The sequence below is a fragment of the Aotus nancymaae genome, unplaced genomic scaffold, assembly GCF_030222135.1.
Source record: "Aotus nancymaae isolate 86718 unplaced genomic scaffold, 86718_ANA_hifiasm-v0.15.2.pri h1tg000046l, whole genome shotgun sequence".
Classification (NCBI taxonomy): domain Eukaryota; kingdom Metazoa; phylum Chordata; class Mammalia; order Primates; family Aotidae; genus Aotus; species Aotus nancymaae.
This window is the reverse complement of record NW_026988460.1, coordinates 12,195,507-12,212,003: the sequence shown is the minus strand read 5'-3', so window position 1 is coordinate 12,212,003 and position 16,497 is coordinate 12,195,507. Positions and strand designations below refer to the sequence as shown.

The window sequence follows — 16,497 nt, the reverse complement described above, 5'->3', positions numbered from 1 at the left end:
ATGTATAGAATTATAAACAGAAAGATTTGAAACATTCTCTTCTTCTCTTAAATCCCCATCACAGTCGATCTTCATCTACTTAAAAATTTAAAAATTGGAAATAATCAAGAGCTGGCTTTTTTCATAGAGCAATGAGACTCACTTAATACTGCATGCCAAATGCTTACAGAGGATGTGGCATAACCTAAGTGTGTGATTTAGAGCCATAAGACAACACAAAATAATTAGGTCTGGGGTCAATTTAAAGAATATATGCCCCATGTCTAAAGGCAATCCAATTCAAAAGCTTTAAACACTCTGACAGCCAAACAATACAAGTCTGTGGGTTCAAGTCAAATTAGCCATGAGAGCTACCAGTTTGTAACCTTTGGTCTATAGCTGACATTTAAACACACCCGATGTTTCCCAACATGCCTGTCTCCTTTTTTTCTCCTTACTCACTCCTTATCCAATGATGAATCTGGGAGAAAACAATGAGGAATTCTTGGCTCAGCGCCATTCTTTCTCCTGGAAGGGTGAAAGATGTACACCTATTGGGTTCATCCTCCACTCCTTATTTTTCCTTTTATAGTGAGAGAGACTTGAAGTTGTGTAGTGGTGTAAGTCTCCTTAATTTGGAGTTCAGTGTTAGGAAGCCCACTATTGCTATGTCCCTGAGCCACATTCCCCGTTATCAGTAGCAAAGCTGACAATTGATTTTCATCTGCCCAGCTACCTCAACTTACTTCTCAAGTGGTTGAAAACTCAGGCACTGAATAGGGCACTATAGACTGAACCCCTTCAAATCCCAACATATGATTACATAGAAAAGGGATACTTTTATTGGACTCTATTTTGAGAATACATTACTTGAGGATATATTACTCAAAATTAGCAGAATAACCTTTTCACCCCATACTAAATTCCTGATTATGGATGAATTTACACTGAAAAAAAAAAAAAGAAAAGAAAAAAGAAAGATTCTACAATAAGAAAACAAAGTCAATGTGACAGAATTCCACCTAGCAGCATTCTTTTGCTCTGGAGTAGAAACACATTAGGGCAGAAGTAAGTTTTCAAAGCTATAAAGTCAGAGAACGATAACATTTTAGAGTTGGGCGGGACATATGAGTCACCATTTACTTAGGGTAGGCCCTGAGAATGCTAAGATAATAGAAAATGACCCTATAGGCTACTCAAACCACACACTTGCATCTAATGCATGAATTCTTTCTGCAATATTTCCCTAGAGTATTTGTCTAGTCTGGAAATGAGTGTCATCAATAATAGGCCAATGGCCTAATTATTTGAAATTTTTCCTTTTATCAAACCTAAGTAATATCCTCTGCTCTAATAGTTCCCACTCATCTCTTATGGTACTGCCCTCTAATGTCACACAGAGTTTGGTATCTCTTTAAATGTTTGAAAACATTGACCACCCCTCCCTTCCCACCCTCTATAAGGCTTCTCTTCCTTGGATTACCCAGCCTCAGTCTCTATAGCTGTTCCTCCTATCATCCCACTTGTCACTCTTTAAGGTGATTTAAAATTTCAATGTCTATCTTAAAATAAAAGTAATCCTTTTCTACTTGTATTTTTATCAGTAGATCCCTATATTTCCTCTCTCTTGTTTTGGAGACTATTATGTTCTAGATTTAATTTGCTTTCTTAAAGAGTATATATATTGTTGACTCATCAATGATGTTATAGTTATCTAAGACCTATAACACAAAGTGACTCTAAAATTTGACTCTCTCATCCTGAGTTTTGAAGAAAAATGCAAATTTTTATATGCATTACTATGAAGATGAATCTTGTCACATTTGGTTCATACAATTATCTTTTTAAGTAATTTTGAATATTGATTTTAATATTTAATTTATTCCCTAATGATTCATGTGATCAGAAAATGTATTCAGCATGTTATCAGTAATGTCATGTGTCAACTGATAAGAAAGTTCAATAAGAAAAGTTTGAGGAAAGGGAAGAGAAATGGCTAGAGATTTCATTCCTCCATTGACATTAATCCCTTCTATGGTTTGAATGTTTGTATCCCTTCCAAAATTCATGTTGAAACATAATCCTTAATGCAACACTACTAAGAAGTATGGCTTTTAGGAGGTGACTGAATCATGCATCATGTAGGCAGTTTTTCTTTTTCTATTCCATCCTCTCTGCCACGTGAGGACATAGGGTTCCTCCCCTCTGGAGGATGCAGTTTTCAAGGTGCCATCAAGGAACAGAAAACTGGGCCCTCCCTAGACCCCAAACCTGCCAGCACCTTGATCTTGGACTTCCCAGCCCCAAGAGCCATAAGAAAGAAATTTCTATTGTTCACAATTTACCCAGTCTATGGTATTTTATTATAGCAGCACAAATGGACTAAGACAATCCCCCAATCAACACTTTCAGGGTAAAACATGTGAAGCAATCCTCCTAAACATGCTCCAGATTCCTCTCTCTATCTTGCCCACATAGATATCACAAGAGTAGTTATTTTTGTTTTGTTTTGCTGATGCTATTTAGACTAGCAGGAGATAGAAAAACATTCACAAAGAAATCAGGCTAGTCCTTATTTATTGTTCAAAATAATCTATACTGGTAGAAAGATATTAATGAAAAAAGAAGTTATAAACAGTGTATACAGTATGATCTTTTTGTGATAAGGATATTTATTTACAGATCTGAGAAGAGATACATACACAGTCAAGATACAGATGTAGATACAGATCGAATTCAGTGTGGATGTAATTCTAGAAGAAAATGTAAAAAAAAATTATATGGATCTCTCTGAATGATGTGATTATCTTTTTCCTAATATTTCTATAAAAATATAATTAACACATAATTTTTAAAAATCGCATGCTGGTGGTAATTTTCCTTCTATAGTTTCTTAGAAGAAGCAAAATTTCCACTAAAGTTAGTGTCATGTCACTTAGCTACAGTTCATAAAATCTGTTTTATTTCCATTAAAAAGAGAGTCAAAATGTTTGCCTATTCTCTACAAATCCTAAAATATGAGCAATAGTGCCTCATCTATGGGTATGTTCCCCTCACTTTTCCACTGTACTTTCCCTGAATATGCTAGGAGCCTTCATGTATTTGGGGCCATTAGATAAATTTCTTTTGCCTGGGATTACCTTGATTTTTTTTTAATCTGGCAGACTCTTACTCATACTTCAATTCCTCATTCAATTATCACCTTTACCTCTTAGTTAGTTATGCCTTCCTTTGTGTTCCTTCTATACTCTGAACACAGCTCTGTGTCTTTGTTTATCAGTATCTACTTCTAAAGGCTGAGCTCCTAAGTTTGCAGGCTTTGTTGGGTGTAGGCATTCCTGAAGAACTTGTTGAAAATGAAAATTCCTGGGTCTCATCCCCGGAGATTCTGGTTCTGCAGGTCAGAGGTAGGGCCCAGGAATATGCGTTTATTTAAAAACTCCTACATGATTCTGATGCTTGTGGTCTATGTCTCACAATGGCCTCCAGGGATGGAGACGGCTACATCTTTCGTACCTTTAGATTATTCCTTCATATTTGGAATGCATCATAGTGTCCCCTCATCAACTATACTGGTCATTATAATTTAATTTCCTTTGCCTTACACATGAAGAAGTGTTGGTACAAATTGCACAGTGACCAGTGTTTTACCTGTGCTGTGGACAAAACCAATGGAGGCAGATACATCTATGTTTATGAAAGTATACATGGAGGAGAAGGCGGTTCTGATTTAACCATTTAGATCCTTGTCTTCTAGGTGGAATCCAAGTTACTTACATTTATAAGTAGTTCTACTTTTGAAGAGAGAGAAAAGGGAAAAAAGTTAAGAAAATGACAGGTGACATGTGTTCCAGTTTGGGAAATCTTCAAAGCAATGTTGCTAATCTTCATTTAATTATGTCTTGCACTTTTGCACACTGATTATAGACCTGCTAGAAGGCCACACAAAAAAGCCACTGTTACTCTAAATGTTCTGCTTACAATTTCTCTCCCATAACCAGGAACCTACTTTCAACTCCTCAAATGGATACATAAAAGAGACAACCATTTTCACCTTTTAGAAATGGATCTTCTACAGTAAATCAGAGAGAGATGATGAAAATGTTAATTAACTTGCTTTCATCTTGGTCAGATTGTGTATTTAACCTAAAGGCCTAAAGTCTTTTGGGCAGTTTTCTTAAATCTGATTGCCTGTGACAGCCAGAGAAATTCAATCATGATTTGGTGGGGCTGCTTCTTTGAGAGAGTAATACTTCTTCTGCCTCTGGCACAGAAAACAAATGCTAAGAAAGGAAGGTGAGATTCACTCATGAATTATTCTGACACATCTCCTTTCTGATTCAAGACTTATAAGAGACCAAGCTTTCCCTTTCAAACTTGGGACCAACTGTTGGCTCCCCGACATGGTACCACGTCTAACATACAAGGAAACAGATGATTTAAAACATATACAAAGACACACCACAAACTTCTCTTCTTCTGAGAGACCATGTGCACATAAAACCAGCTTACATGACAAAGCATCATTCTCAAACCACAGGAAGTTGAGATATTTAGAAACGGAAGGTAAAAGTGCCTAATTATACTTTTCTCTTTATTTATTACACAATTAGCCATTTAAACTCCATTTCAGCTATGGAAATTATTTTTAAAGACTCCATAGGTTGAAAACAACCTACACTGAGCTGTAAACATTTAATGAACTGAAAAGCTTAACATAAACCATTTGTTTCCTTCAGTAAAGGAATAGCTCTATGGCAAGATGACAGATGTACTTTAAAAAGATGTGCATGAGGAAAAGATAGATTTTTATTTATGTATTTCAAAAACATATAACTTAAATAATGCTGAGGATGTGTTCAGAAGTAGTAGCAGAGGTAGGTGAGAGATCTATGCTTTTTAATATCAACTTCCTCTTGAGTAAGAACTTTATCGCATTAATAGCTAAATCATACTGATTGCAAAAGAGCTGAAACGAGGCAATTAGTATAGCCTATGACAGCCATGAAGAATGAAACATGTGAGGTTTTCAATGCAAGCCAGATGGATATCTTCAATATACTTCTTATTATCTGCTTGTGGTAATAAGTTCAATTAAACTGAATCAGTATAACGTAAGTCTCTTTGAATTGCTGGAAAAGGAATTAATTATGTGCTTCACATTTAATGAAGCCAAAGAGTCATATTCTATTTGCCTTTTTTGTTTGTTTTATTTATTCTGATTAGTAAGCATTCATTACAAAAGAATTCATTAGTTCATTCTATAGGAGAGTTTTTTTTTTTTTTTAAGAAAGAAATTATTTGTATGGAATGGGTTAAATATCACCAGGTAAAAGGTATCGCTTCTACAATACCTGCGAGAGAACTAAAAGAAAATACCCACTGTCTGGATGACTTTGCCTGCAATACCTGACCATGTAGGATTCTGACCTAAGATATTATTTTTAATTTGAAATATTTTTACAGATAAAACACAACAAAAATTTACCAATACGTGCCCATACTCCCTCTTCTAGAATTAGCAGGCTTTAACGCATTTTCATGTACCTCCAGTCTTTTTCCCTCCATGAATATATATTAAAATTTACCCAAACAGGTATTACCAATACAGCTAAAGTCTTTCCACATAATCTCACTCCAGGCATCCTCCCCCAAAATACTGAGTTAGTGCTTATGTCGCATGTGTATTCTGTATTCAAACATTATGTTATTATTTTATATTACTAATTTTATATTTAATCAGACTATATATTAAATAAAATGATTTTATTTAATACATTTCATTTAATACATATGGTATAAAATACCATATGTATTATTCTTTAATTTCCTTGTGTATTTTTTTTTTTCCATTACAAACAACAACATGTGTAAATCTCACTAGGTTAAATGCGCAGAAATGGAATTGCTGGGCCATGGAGATTGCACTTTTTTAATTTTACTTGATCTCCACAGTATCTATTCCAATTTCTATCCCTACTCAGAATGTGTGAGTACCATTTTCCTCATATAGTCACTAACAAAAGGTACTGTTAGAGGTTTCTCTGTTGCCAATCTCAAATGTAAAAACATCATACCACACTGATGCTTACATTGGCTTTCCTTGATTATTAATGAGGTGATGTTTCTGCACAGCTTCTTGGCCCACAGAGTGTCTTTTATGCCAAAAGCGAAAATGCGAGCCTGCCTTCAGCATAGAGGCTTTGCTATGAAAGGACAGTTGGCATAGAGAAATGTAACAACTAAGAATTATATCTTCCCTCTATACTAAGGATGAAGAAGTGATGGGCAGGCTGGAGTCAGGGCAGACTGTCATGGTATGCAATCAGCATTACAAAAGAAGAGAAGGTTTTACAGAGAGATTTGGACAAAAGGGGAATCATTCTATTCGGATTGATATTGCCAAAGGCATATTATTTGCTAAGTCTACGTGGCTCTCAGACATGTCCACAAGAATGTCAAAGGAAATAATCACTCCCAGTTTCATCAGATTTCCAGGTTATGTCATGCTTTGTGAACACAGGAAGAACAAGAGGCACAATTACCTACCCTTCTTTTAAGATTCTCCTACCTTAGCTGGTATCAACTCCAGGGTGACAGATCTCAGATCTAACAGGATCTAGTATTGAAATGTTCTGGCCAGATGTTGTTCTACTGAGGGAACTACGATAATTAGCATTTAGCGCTTCTAATGACAAACTTTTCCTTCCTACTCTAGATGCCTAGGGTCAGAATTTGTGTTAATCCTATTAGAAATACCCTTAATTATCATCTAGAAATAATTGGTTCCAGTGGAAGACATCTAATTAGGTTGAAATGTATTCAGTTATAAGGGACCAATGTTAAAAGCTTTTGTTGTGTGTTAGCAGCCAAATGTCATTGTATGATACTGATTTCTGATTGATGCCCTGTCAAATCTGGATAAAGCCTTGAATAATTTTGCACAGAACATGTGGGCTGCTTCAAACTCACTTGCAAAAAAAAGTTCCAAATGAAAAGGCTCTACTTTATTCCATCTATTATGGTATGCATGGAAAGGTTGATATTTCTCAATGTCCTACAGTTAAAATAGAAGAATTTTATATAGTGTGCAGTAGTAATGCTGTGGATGCTCTTTGGTGCTGGTTTAAATGAAGAAATCTGTTAATTTAAACATAAATAAACTTTCTATGGGAGGAACAACATGCACTCTTTCTGAAAATAAAGAAATCCATTAAATGTTCAGTAAACCACAGGAACATCTTCAGTTTGCAGGGCTGATGAATGAAAATACAAAATAATTTCTTGTTAGTTGTATGTGTGATCTTAGTTAATTTCTACTAAAGACTTCTTTTCTATTAAAGCGATTTAAAGTATACATTTATTTTTTCTTATTATAAAAATAATTCTATGCTCTGAATTTAGAAATTTAAATAAACAGAAAAGACAAAAGGGCCGAGTACAGTGGCTCACACCTGTAATCCAAGCACTTTGGGAGGCCAAGGCAGGCAGATCACAAGGTCAGGAGTTCAAGACCAGCCTGGCTAATATGGTAAAACCCCATCTCTCCTAAAAAACATACAAAAATTAGCTGGGTGTGGTGGCGCACATCTGTAGTCCTAGCTACTTGAGAGGCTAAGGCAGAAGAATCCCTTGAACCTGGGATGCAGAGGCTGCAGTGAGCTGAGGTTGTGCCACAGCACTCCAGCCTGGGTGACAAAATAGGACACTATCTCAAAAAAAAAAAAAAAAGAAAAGAAAAAAAGAAAAGCCAAGAGAACATTGTTAAAATCCAGATGAAATTAGGGTAAAACTCTATATAGTCAATTTCAAAATAAGAAAAAAAATTCTATTAGATAAAGAACACGCAGACTGAGAATTATGAGGTAAAGGTGGAACAGTTCAGCTGATTTAGGTTGGTGACAGTGGGAGGTTTAGGAAGTGAGTAGTGTTTTAAAAAAAAACACCAGGTGATATCCTTCCTACTTTAGGTCTTCTTAGCCTACTATTCTGGTTCCAGCTGTGTGAATCCTCCCCTCATGCTGGAGAATCAAATTGAGTAATTTTTACAGTGTCTGCCAAGTAATTTTCCTCCTCCCTCTCAATCAATAATGTATTACATCTCCTCTGGATTTTCAACTTGTATCCAAGTTCTAAAGTCAACCCTTTGAATACTGGGGTGGGGTTAAGGTCCTGGGAAAGAAACCTCCCTACCAATTCCAGTTACTAATCAGACTCAAGGACATGTGGAAATGTCCAGCATGCAATATCACCAAGGGGTATAAGAAAAGTTGTGTATAGCCTGGCCAGACTACACCTTGGACAGAATTTTGAAGATCTGAGGAAGAGAAAAAGTTATCAGAAGAAAGGATAAGTAATTTATTTTTTCTGTGAAGGACTTAATAGTAAATATTTAAGGTTCTGCAGAAGTGCCAAAGTTGAGGATATTATATAAGTACTTAGATATTATATAGTCTCTGTCATAACTACTCAACTTTGCTGTTGTAAGGCAAAAGCAACCTTAGTTAATATGTAAAAAAATGACATGGCTGTGTAACAACAAAACTTTATTTATGGACACTAAAACATGATTTTATAAAAGCTTCACATGTTCAAAAATATTATTGTTCTTTTGATTTTTTTTTTTTTCCCAAACAGCTATACATGTGAAAATCATGCTTAGCCTCTGGGGTATACAAAACAGGTATGGACTTGGCCCGCAGGGCATAGTTTGAACCCCCTGAAAATGCAATGTTCTCAAACTCTGGTGCGTGTAAGGATCAACTAGGGTATTTATTTTAAATGTAGGCTTTTCCAGGCCTCCCTGGGGAGTTAGATTTGTTAGGCTAGGAGTGAGACCCAGGAGATCTGCATTTCTAATATGCACTCTATTGAATGAACTTTCACTTGCTAGGTGGCATGCACGTACAAAGTTCTTTGGTGTAGGACAGTGTTTCCCAAAGTGTAGTCTGTAACTACCAATTGCAAAATTGCTCAAGTTCCGTTTGGATGTAGTTCAGCAAGATGACTATGGTAAGAGCATCCATAGCTTCATGCCCTACATTTCACTTTGAGTTGTGGAGATGATCGGCAGGAGTGAGGATTGCTATTTCCATAGTTATCTTGTTGAACTACATCCAAACAAATACTCTAAGTTGCGCTTCTCTAGGCCTGCTACTTAAAAATATCTGTCATATGAAAGCTGTATAGCAGAGACACAGCATCATGCAAAATCCTCCCCCATCCCTTTAACTCTGCTGAGAGATAAACATGATTTAGTAAGTACAACACTGCATATAAATGTACCCTACCCTCCATATAGTTCTTAATGATGTCAATGATCACAAAAGCACATTTTTGTTTAAAGGTCAAACATCGTGCTTTCTGTTAGGATATGAGGGTTTGACTTAAGAACTGTTCTTGCTTAGAATGAAACAGCAAACCAAATCCCAAATATATTATAACTAGCCTGAAAAATAAAATCAGTAAAAATTTAGGAATTTAGATGATGGGGTGATAATTAAGAGCCCTCTGGGCACCTGTCAGAATTCTGCAGTTTGAGAGCCTGCTCATGCAGAATCTGAATATTTATCCATGTGATGATTGCTTGTCAGAGGTTTATTCTAAACCTCCTGTATCTGGTGCAGTAGATGTGTCCCCTCCCTCTCCTCCCTTACTTGCTGACCCCGTGTTTGACACTATCTTCAGCCTCTCTCCAAAACATGGGGGCAGGGGTAGGGAGAAAGAGAACTGGATTTGAAAAGCATGGTTAATGATAGAACTGTTGTAAAAAGGTTAGAAAATATGTGTTCTGATGCCTGACCTTCACCGTGTTTTAATCCCAGACACATGAGGAGATCGGAATGAATACAAGCACATTTTAAGGTTAGAGAACACCTTCTCTGATAAATGAGTCCCTTTGTAGATCTCAAAATTGAATTAAAATATAGCACTCAGTTATATTTCAGGCTAAGCTGTTACATTTGCATTAAAGGTGCAGGGCTCAAGCATTTTGATGTGGGATTCAGGACTTGGCATGGTTCATGCAGAGTTCAGAATGGTTTTCTCTGCCTATATCGTGCTTTATGGGGCAGATTTCTAAATTATATTTCTCAGTTTATGTTAATGTCTCTAGCAGTGTGGATGTCCCCTCTGCAGACACACGTACTTCCCATTAATACTAATGGGAGTCAGAACCAACCACACTGGGAGATAAAATGATCTTTCAAATCTCTTCTGAAGTAACAAGATTGTTAACTCCTGTGAACATATTGGCCAAATAAAGCTTTATTCCCCCACCTCACCTAGAAATAGAATATAAGAATCGGAGGACCTCTGTGGAGAAACTGACTGCAGCTCAGAACCAGGAGCCACTACCAGAAAGAACTCTGCTTGGAAACACATGAATTCTACCTGTCAATCAAGCTACCTGCACACATCATCTCTTAACCTCATCCTTAACACATCCCTGACTTCCTCTTTTTGTACTGGGTCAGGCTCTTCCTGCCTCAGTCCTTCCTCTTACTCTCATCTATTAGGAAATTTCAGTTTTTAAAGTGTCCCTCATGTTTCAGCAAATCATGTGGCTAGCAGAGGCAGGACATACTAATTCTGCACCTGCAAGTCCACTAAAACTCTCCTGGAAATTGTCCTCAAGTCATGTTTCCTAGTTTTAGACATTCACATATACCATCTTCATAATTTTTTGCATGTCCTCCTGTAACAATGCATATTTAGTACTTTTCTTCGTACTGACTCACTTCTTAAATTTATTTTGCAAGATTATCACTGCAGTTAATGAAAAACTAGTGTTTTCCTAATATACCTTGAAAGAAACAAATAGTTACCAAAATTAAAAAAACTGAAACTATAAACTGCCTAAAACTATATCCTATACTTACTTGGGTGAATAGCTGTTCACATTTTACTAGAAGGCAAGAAATAAATTATTTTGTTTGTTAGAATAGGTAAAAGTTACTATCTCAGCAATACTTATATCCACACAAAAATGAGGCAACCATAACATATTTCATCCCTGATATATTTGTAGGTTTTGCACCATGATTCAGTGTAAGATGAGCATCAGGGAACTGCACAGTTGGTTGGGAATGGTTTTGTCCTGGGGCTTGAGGTATCACTGGGATGCAAACCCTGATGAGAAATAAAGGCCTCTCCTTTCTGCCAACTCTTGGGAAAGTCAAGGAAGCCAATACTCACAAGAAGGAGGATAATAAAATACAGAACATACCTTGTTCCTACCTGTGAAAATACCTTACTTTTAACAATATGAGACGCAATATATATATGGTTTCTCTGCTTAGCTGTTTCTAATCTTTCATACTCTTAGTCATTTCTTTATTATAGGCTCACTTCTTTTTGCTAATTATTCTGTTGGGGTGGAAATGTCATAAATGTTCACTTCAACATGATTTAGAATACATGTATACATTTAAAAATATATAAACAACAAAGCAAATATTAATATTTCTTAGGTGCCAGCTACCCTGTTAATCACTTAGCATGGATTTCCACAGTCATCAAAACAATCTCATTTTATGAAAATATGTTTATAAACAGAACAACTACTAATACTTCCTAGAAGTCAGGCACCACGCTAATCACTTAACATGGATTTTCACAGTTATCAAAGCAACTCCATGAGGCTGGCACTGCTATTATCCCCACATAGGCTAATTATCTTGTCTAAGAGCTAGTAAGTGGCAGAAATGAGATTCAAACCCAGATCACTCTGTCTTGAATCTCTGCCTTTTACTACGATTTAAGATGTTGCCCTAATATTCTCTTATATCTTCATAACTCACAAATAATCTATAACAGATCCTAGCTCTGTGTCTAACCAGCACTGAAACACTGAGGTCTCTCTTGGTCCTAAATGATCACTAAGCTTCCTTTAGCAGAGATAGTCATACATTAGCAAAGACGTCTAGCTAGAATTGTGCTTTACAAATATTATCTAACGTCTTTTTCCTTTGCCTCTGAAACAGATTGAACAAGCAGTCAGTCATACACTGATGCTAGTGCTCTGAGGAAGTAACAAACAGACCGAAATAGTTGGAATCAATCTAAACATATATTTAGTTCTAACTCTTGGACTTCCAATTTTCTATTTGCACAGTTAATGATAAAAAGACTTCCTGAAATAGTAGTACATTTCCAACTTCCTATGACCCTAAAATACATAATTAGGTAATTTTTAGTTTCTTCTTTAAATTAAAGTGAAGGAAATTTTTAAAAAATACATGTGTTTGCTCGTTCCTCATAAAATCCACTCTTTTCTGTAAAGCAGTACATTTAGATCCTCTTCAAAAAAAAAAAATAAAAGTTATTTGCCTTCATCTACCTTCACAAACGGAGCTACAAATGGGCAAGAAGGAAAAATATGATATGACTTATCTTATAAATTACTCAGGAACAGGAAGAATGGGTAAAAACATCTCCTGTTGAGGCAAAAATAACCAAGGAGAACTCAGAATCAGGATCCGGGTTTGGGTCTCCTTCTGCTACTCATGACCTTAAGAGAACCACCAACCTGAGCCTCATCTTCTTCAGTCAAATTATTGCCAAGATCCCTTCAACTCAAAAATCCAATGACAGGGCAATATATAAATTGAAGGAAATGCAAATGAAATATAAATTAAGATCTCCTTCTTTTCAATTGTTACTTAGCACTTTCAGCCCGTGACATGAAGCTGATATTGAAATAGTTTCACTCATGTGCTTTGCTAAGAGCTTAAAGGACTTTCTGTTACAAAAACTATAAAGTACCAAGGCCATGGTATATGGGAATTTTATTTCCTTAAAACCAACAAGGTTGGCTGAGTGACTAAGGCAAAGCACAGAGGTGATGAAAACCTTTTATTAGTATAATAAGTCATATCCATATCTCTGAATAAAAGGGACAGCTATCTTAAAAATTACCAAAGTCATTGTTTAAACAATGTTTGCTAAAAATAGTACATGAGTCTTGAGTTTTTAATTTGTTGGCATAGTGTTCCTAGACATGAATTTCAAATCTATAGAGACTTGAAAGAAATTTAATTAAAGGATTGAAGATAACATTAGTTATAATACTATAATAGATACAATAGCTATAATTCTCAAAATTGTATTGGATTATTCTGAAATAAGATAGCCTTTCAATCATATTCATTACCAGGAGTTTTCTAAGAATTATTAATCATATCATGTTTGCTGTGATGAATTAATTTAGCAACACAGTGATATCTGTACCTATTAAAATGAATGATGCCACTTCTACAGATTACATTATTAGACGTGAGAACACATATATTAACATATGAATTCTTTGGGTTAGCCATTACCTTTCACTACCAAGTTTCCAGTACTGCTAGCAGTTCCAAAATGGTTAGTGGCTATACAGGTATAACTCCCAGCGTCTGATTTAGTAACGTTGATGATTCTGAGGTTTCCATCTTCAGAAATGGTAATTCTGAAATCAAAGCAAATGAACCAAAAATGGTGAAATTTATCTCATATGACTTATTGCAAATTATTTCTGTCATTCTGTCATCTTTCAAACCATAAATCATTGCTACATTATTTGACAGCCTCATCTTTATTTAGGATATTTGTCCAATACACATAAATATAATTGAGATATGTGACTTGTTTAGTGTTTTTAATATTTTTCTTGTTAAAATGGTCTCAATAGTCATTTGGAATAACCATTATAAATATTAGATAGATTGTGACAATTTCTCTTTCATAGCTCTAACCACATTAGGCAAAGGGAAGGCTTATGGTAGATCACCATTAGTTTTATAACTGCTAATGAGGAATAAGAAAAAAATCCCTTGATTAATCAATTTAAGCATTTCCATCGAAAGTATTTTTTTCTAAATGAGAGGCTTAAATTAAATGAGGTATTATTAAGCATATTTATTTCCAAAATATGTCAGCCAATACAGTTTTAATGAGACGTAAAAACTGAACTTAAAAAATTAAAATATTCCACAACTCAGTGTGACTTTGGCAGAATAGCAAATGTGGATGGCAAACGTCAGGCCCCACAAATAGGGTCAGACATCTACTTTCTGCAGGGAAGAAAATGTTTTTGTTGACAGATGCAAAATCTGGAAGAGGAAGGATTTTAAAGAACTCTATTTTCAACATGACTACCAGAAGAGAAGTAGGAAAATACAAAGATGAATAAGACAGACAGCTTGGCTTAGAGGCTTGTCAGAGAAATAAAAAACGTACACAAATAGCTCATTCAAGGTAAATGTCTATTAAATTTCTCTTATATTTCAAATCTGCCCACATCTTTCCATCTCTTCCACTCCCTCCTTCCCACCTAGTCTATCAAAACAGCCTCCTAATTGGTCTGCCTATTTCTACTCTTGTCACTCAAATTTATTCTTCAGTCAGTGACCAGATGATCTTTTTAGATTTAAATCAGATTATATCACTCTCCTGGCTTAAAGCTACATCCTTGGCTCTGCCACTGCATTCTGATTAAATTTCTTATTAGAGCCTTATTGTAAAGCCTAATGGATCTAGCTTTTTAAAAAGCCTCTCTTGCTTACTATTTTGTTCTATTACTTCTACTGTTCAATGAACTCTAGTCACAGTGCTGTTCTGCATGTTACTAGAGTATCTGAAATGCTTCTCACTTCAGGTCCTTTGCACTTGCTGTTCTGACTGCTTTGAACATCACTTCCCTGGATCTGGACATAGCTGTCACCTTCTCACCTTCAGGATCTCAGTGTACAGGTAGCTTTTCCTTATAGATCTTTCCCAACTCACTGTTTAAAGTGGGTCTCCATGTCTCCCTGTCTCCCTGTTTTCATGCAGCCACTTTATTTCTTCCCACTAAATTCAATCTGGAAATTTTGTTTGCTTGTTCGTTGTCTTATTGCATAGAATGGTACCGTCTCTGAGGGCATGGATGGTGTTTGTCTTAGGACTGAACCTCCTGGGTCTAGTACACAGGATGGCATGTAGTAGATACTAGAAATATTTAAGTGGCTGAGTGAATAAGTGAATAAATAAATACCCTAAAGGAAAAATTGATAATATGCTGTAGGAATTCAGAGTGGCTGAACCACTTGGCACTAGTGCTAGACTTAACAGAGTCCTTTCAAATATCTGAAACAAGGGGGCTATGATGGGCAAAGCCTCACTTCATAGAACTTTTCAGTACACGTTTTAAAAACACAGGTGAAGGTGTAAATGCATGGATTTGCAAAGGCTGCATGTACATTTGTGAAGGCTCTTATGGATGGAGAAGCTATAGTCTTCCTGAGGACCCGGTCCAGATCTATGAGTCAGGCTGATGAGAGCGTATGAAGGTGGAAGAACTCTAAAAAGAATTTTGGAATCAAAGGATTGGGAGTTCACATTCCAGTGTTGTCGGTTCTAGCTGTACGGACTAAAGGCAACTTGCTTCACTTTCTCAGTTTTTACTTCCTCTTCCATAAAATATAAGTAACCATGTCCATCTTACAGATTGATAGCAAGAATTAGATAAGACAGGATCAGTAAGATTCCTAGATGTTTCCTGATATTTATTAGGCAGTTGTTCTCTTTCATCTTTAAAACTGTGTTCACTAGGCTGGGTGTGGTGGCTTACGCCTGTAATTCTAGCACTTTCGGGGGCTGAGGTGGGAGGATCACTTGAGCTCAGGAGTTCAAGACCAGCCTGGGCAACATGGCAAAACCCTGTCTGTACAAAAAATACAAAATTAGCCAGGCGTGGTGGCTTGCGCCTATAGTCCCAACTACTTGGAGGGACTGAGTTGGGAGGATCACTTGAATATAGGAGGTAGAGGTTGCAGTGAGCCAAGATTGCACCACTACACTCCAGCCTAGGAGACAGTGTGAGACTCTGTCTCAAACAAAAAAAAAAAAAAAAAGAAAAAAAATTGTGTTCTCTTAGTCATTTGTATATATAGGCAAAATTGCATAATATCCTTTTAATATATTTTCTTTTAACATAGTAATTAAATAAGTCTTCTTTTTATATTTTGACTGTTATTTCTAACAATCTGAAATCAATATACCAATTAACTGAGTCATCCCTAATCAAGGTACAAGATGCAGACAAGGCACGAGGGCACCTGTGGTTGGGCAGTTTGTAGTGGCTGGCAGTACCTATGTTGCTTTTTGGTAGAGCTCTGGCATGGGAGGCCTTGGCCTTTGGGCTGGGGTAAGCCATGCCCCTGGTGGAGGCAAGAGAGCTGAGCTGGAGCCTTGGCCAGTGAGGTGCTAACTCCTAGGCTGACCATTGCTGCTGAGGGATTTGTGGGTCACTATGTTTTGCAAACCAGGAAGCATAAGAGCCTCAGGTAAAACATCCCTGTTTTTCAAAGTCTACTGAAATCCGCCCTCGGTGATGGCTACAGAGATGTCTGAATCCAAAGTGACAAAATGAGAAGCAGATGTGCAAGTCCTCCTGCCAATAAAGAAAGAATAAGAGATGCTCATCAACAAATTACTCCCTTAATCACTCAGGTAAAGGAAAATGTTCTTACATAGCAGCCAAAATCTATGAAGCTA

At 36.4% G+C, this 16,497-nt stretch overlaps 1 protein-coding gene across 9 annotated transcripts in view; it reads right to left on the bottom strand.

Annotated features, from left to right (window-relative positions):
• The window catches only part of LOC105728198 (contactin-4), a 973,166-nt gene that overhangs the window by 62,827 nt on the left and 893,842 nt on the right, over positions 1-16,497 (bottom strand). For all 9 annotated transcript variants that reach the window (XM_064361938.1, XM_064361945.1, XM_064361939.1 and 6 more), the window contains one exon: positions 13,302-13,429. In XM_064361938.1, the coding sequence (XP_064218008.1) occupies positions 13,302-13,429 (128 nt within the window). The remainder of the gene's footprint in view (positions 1-13,301; positions 13,430-16,497) is intronic.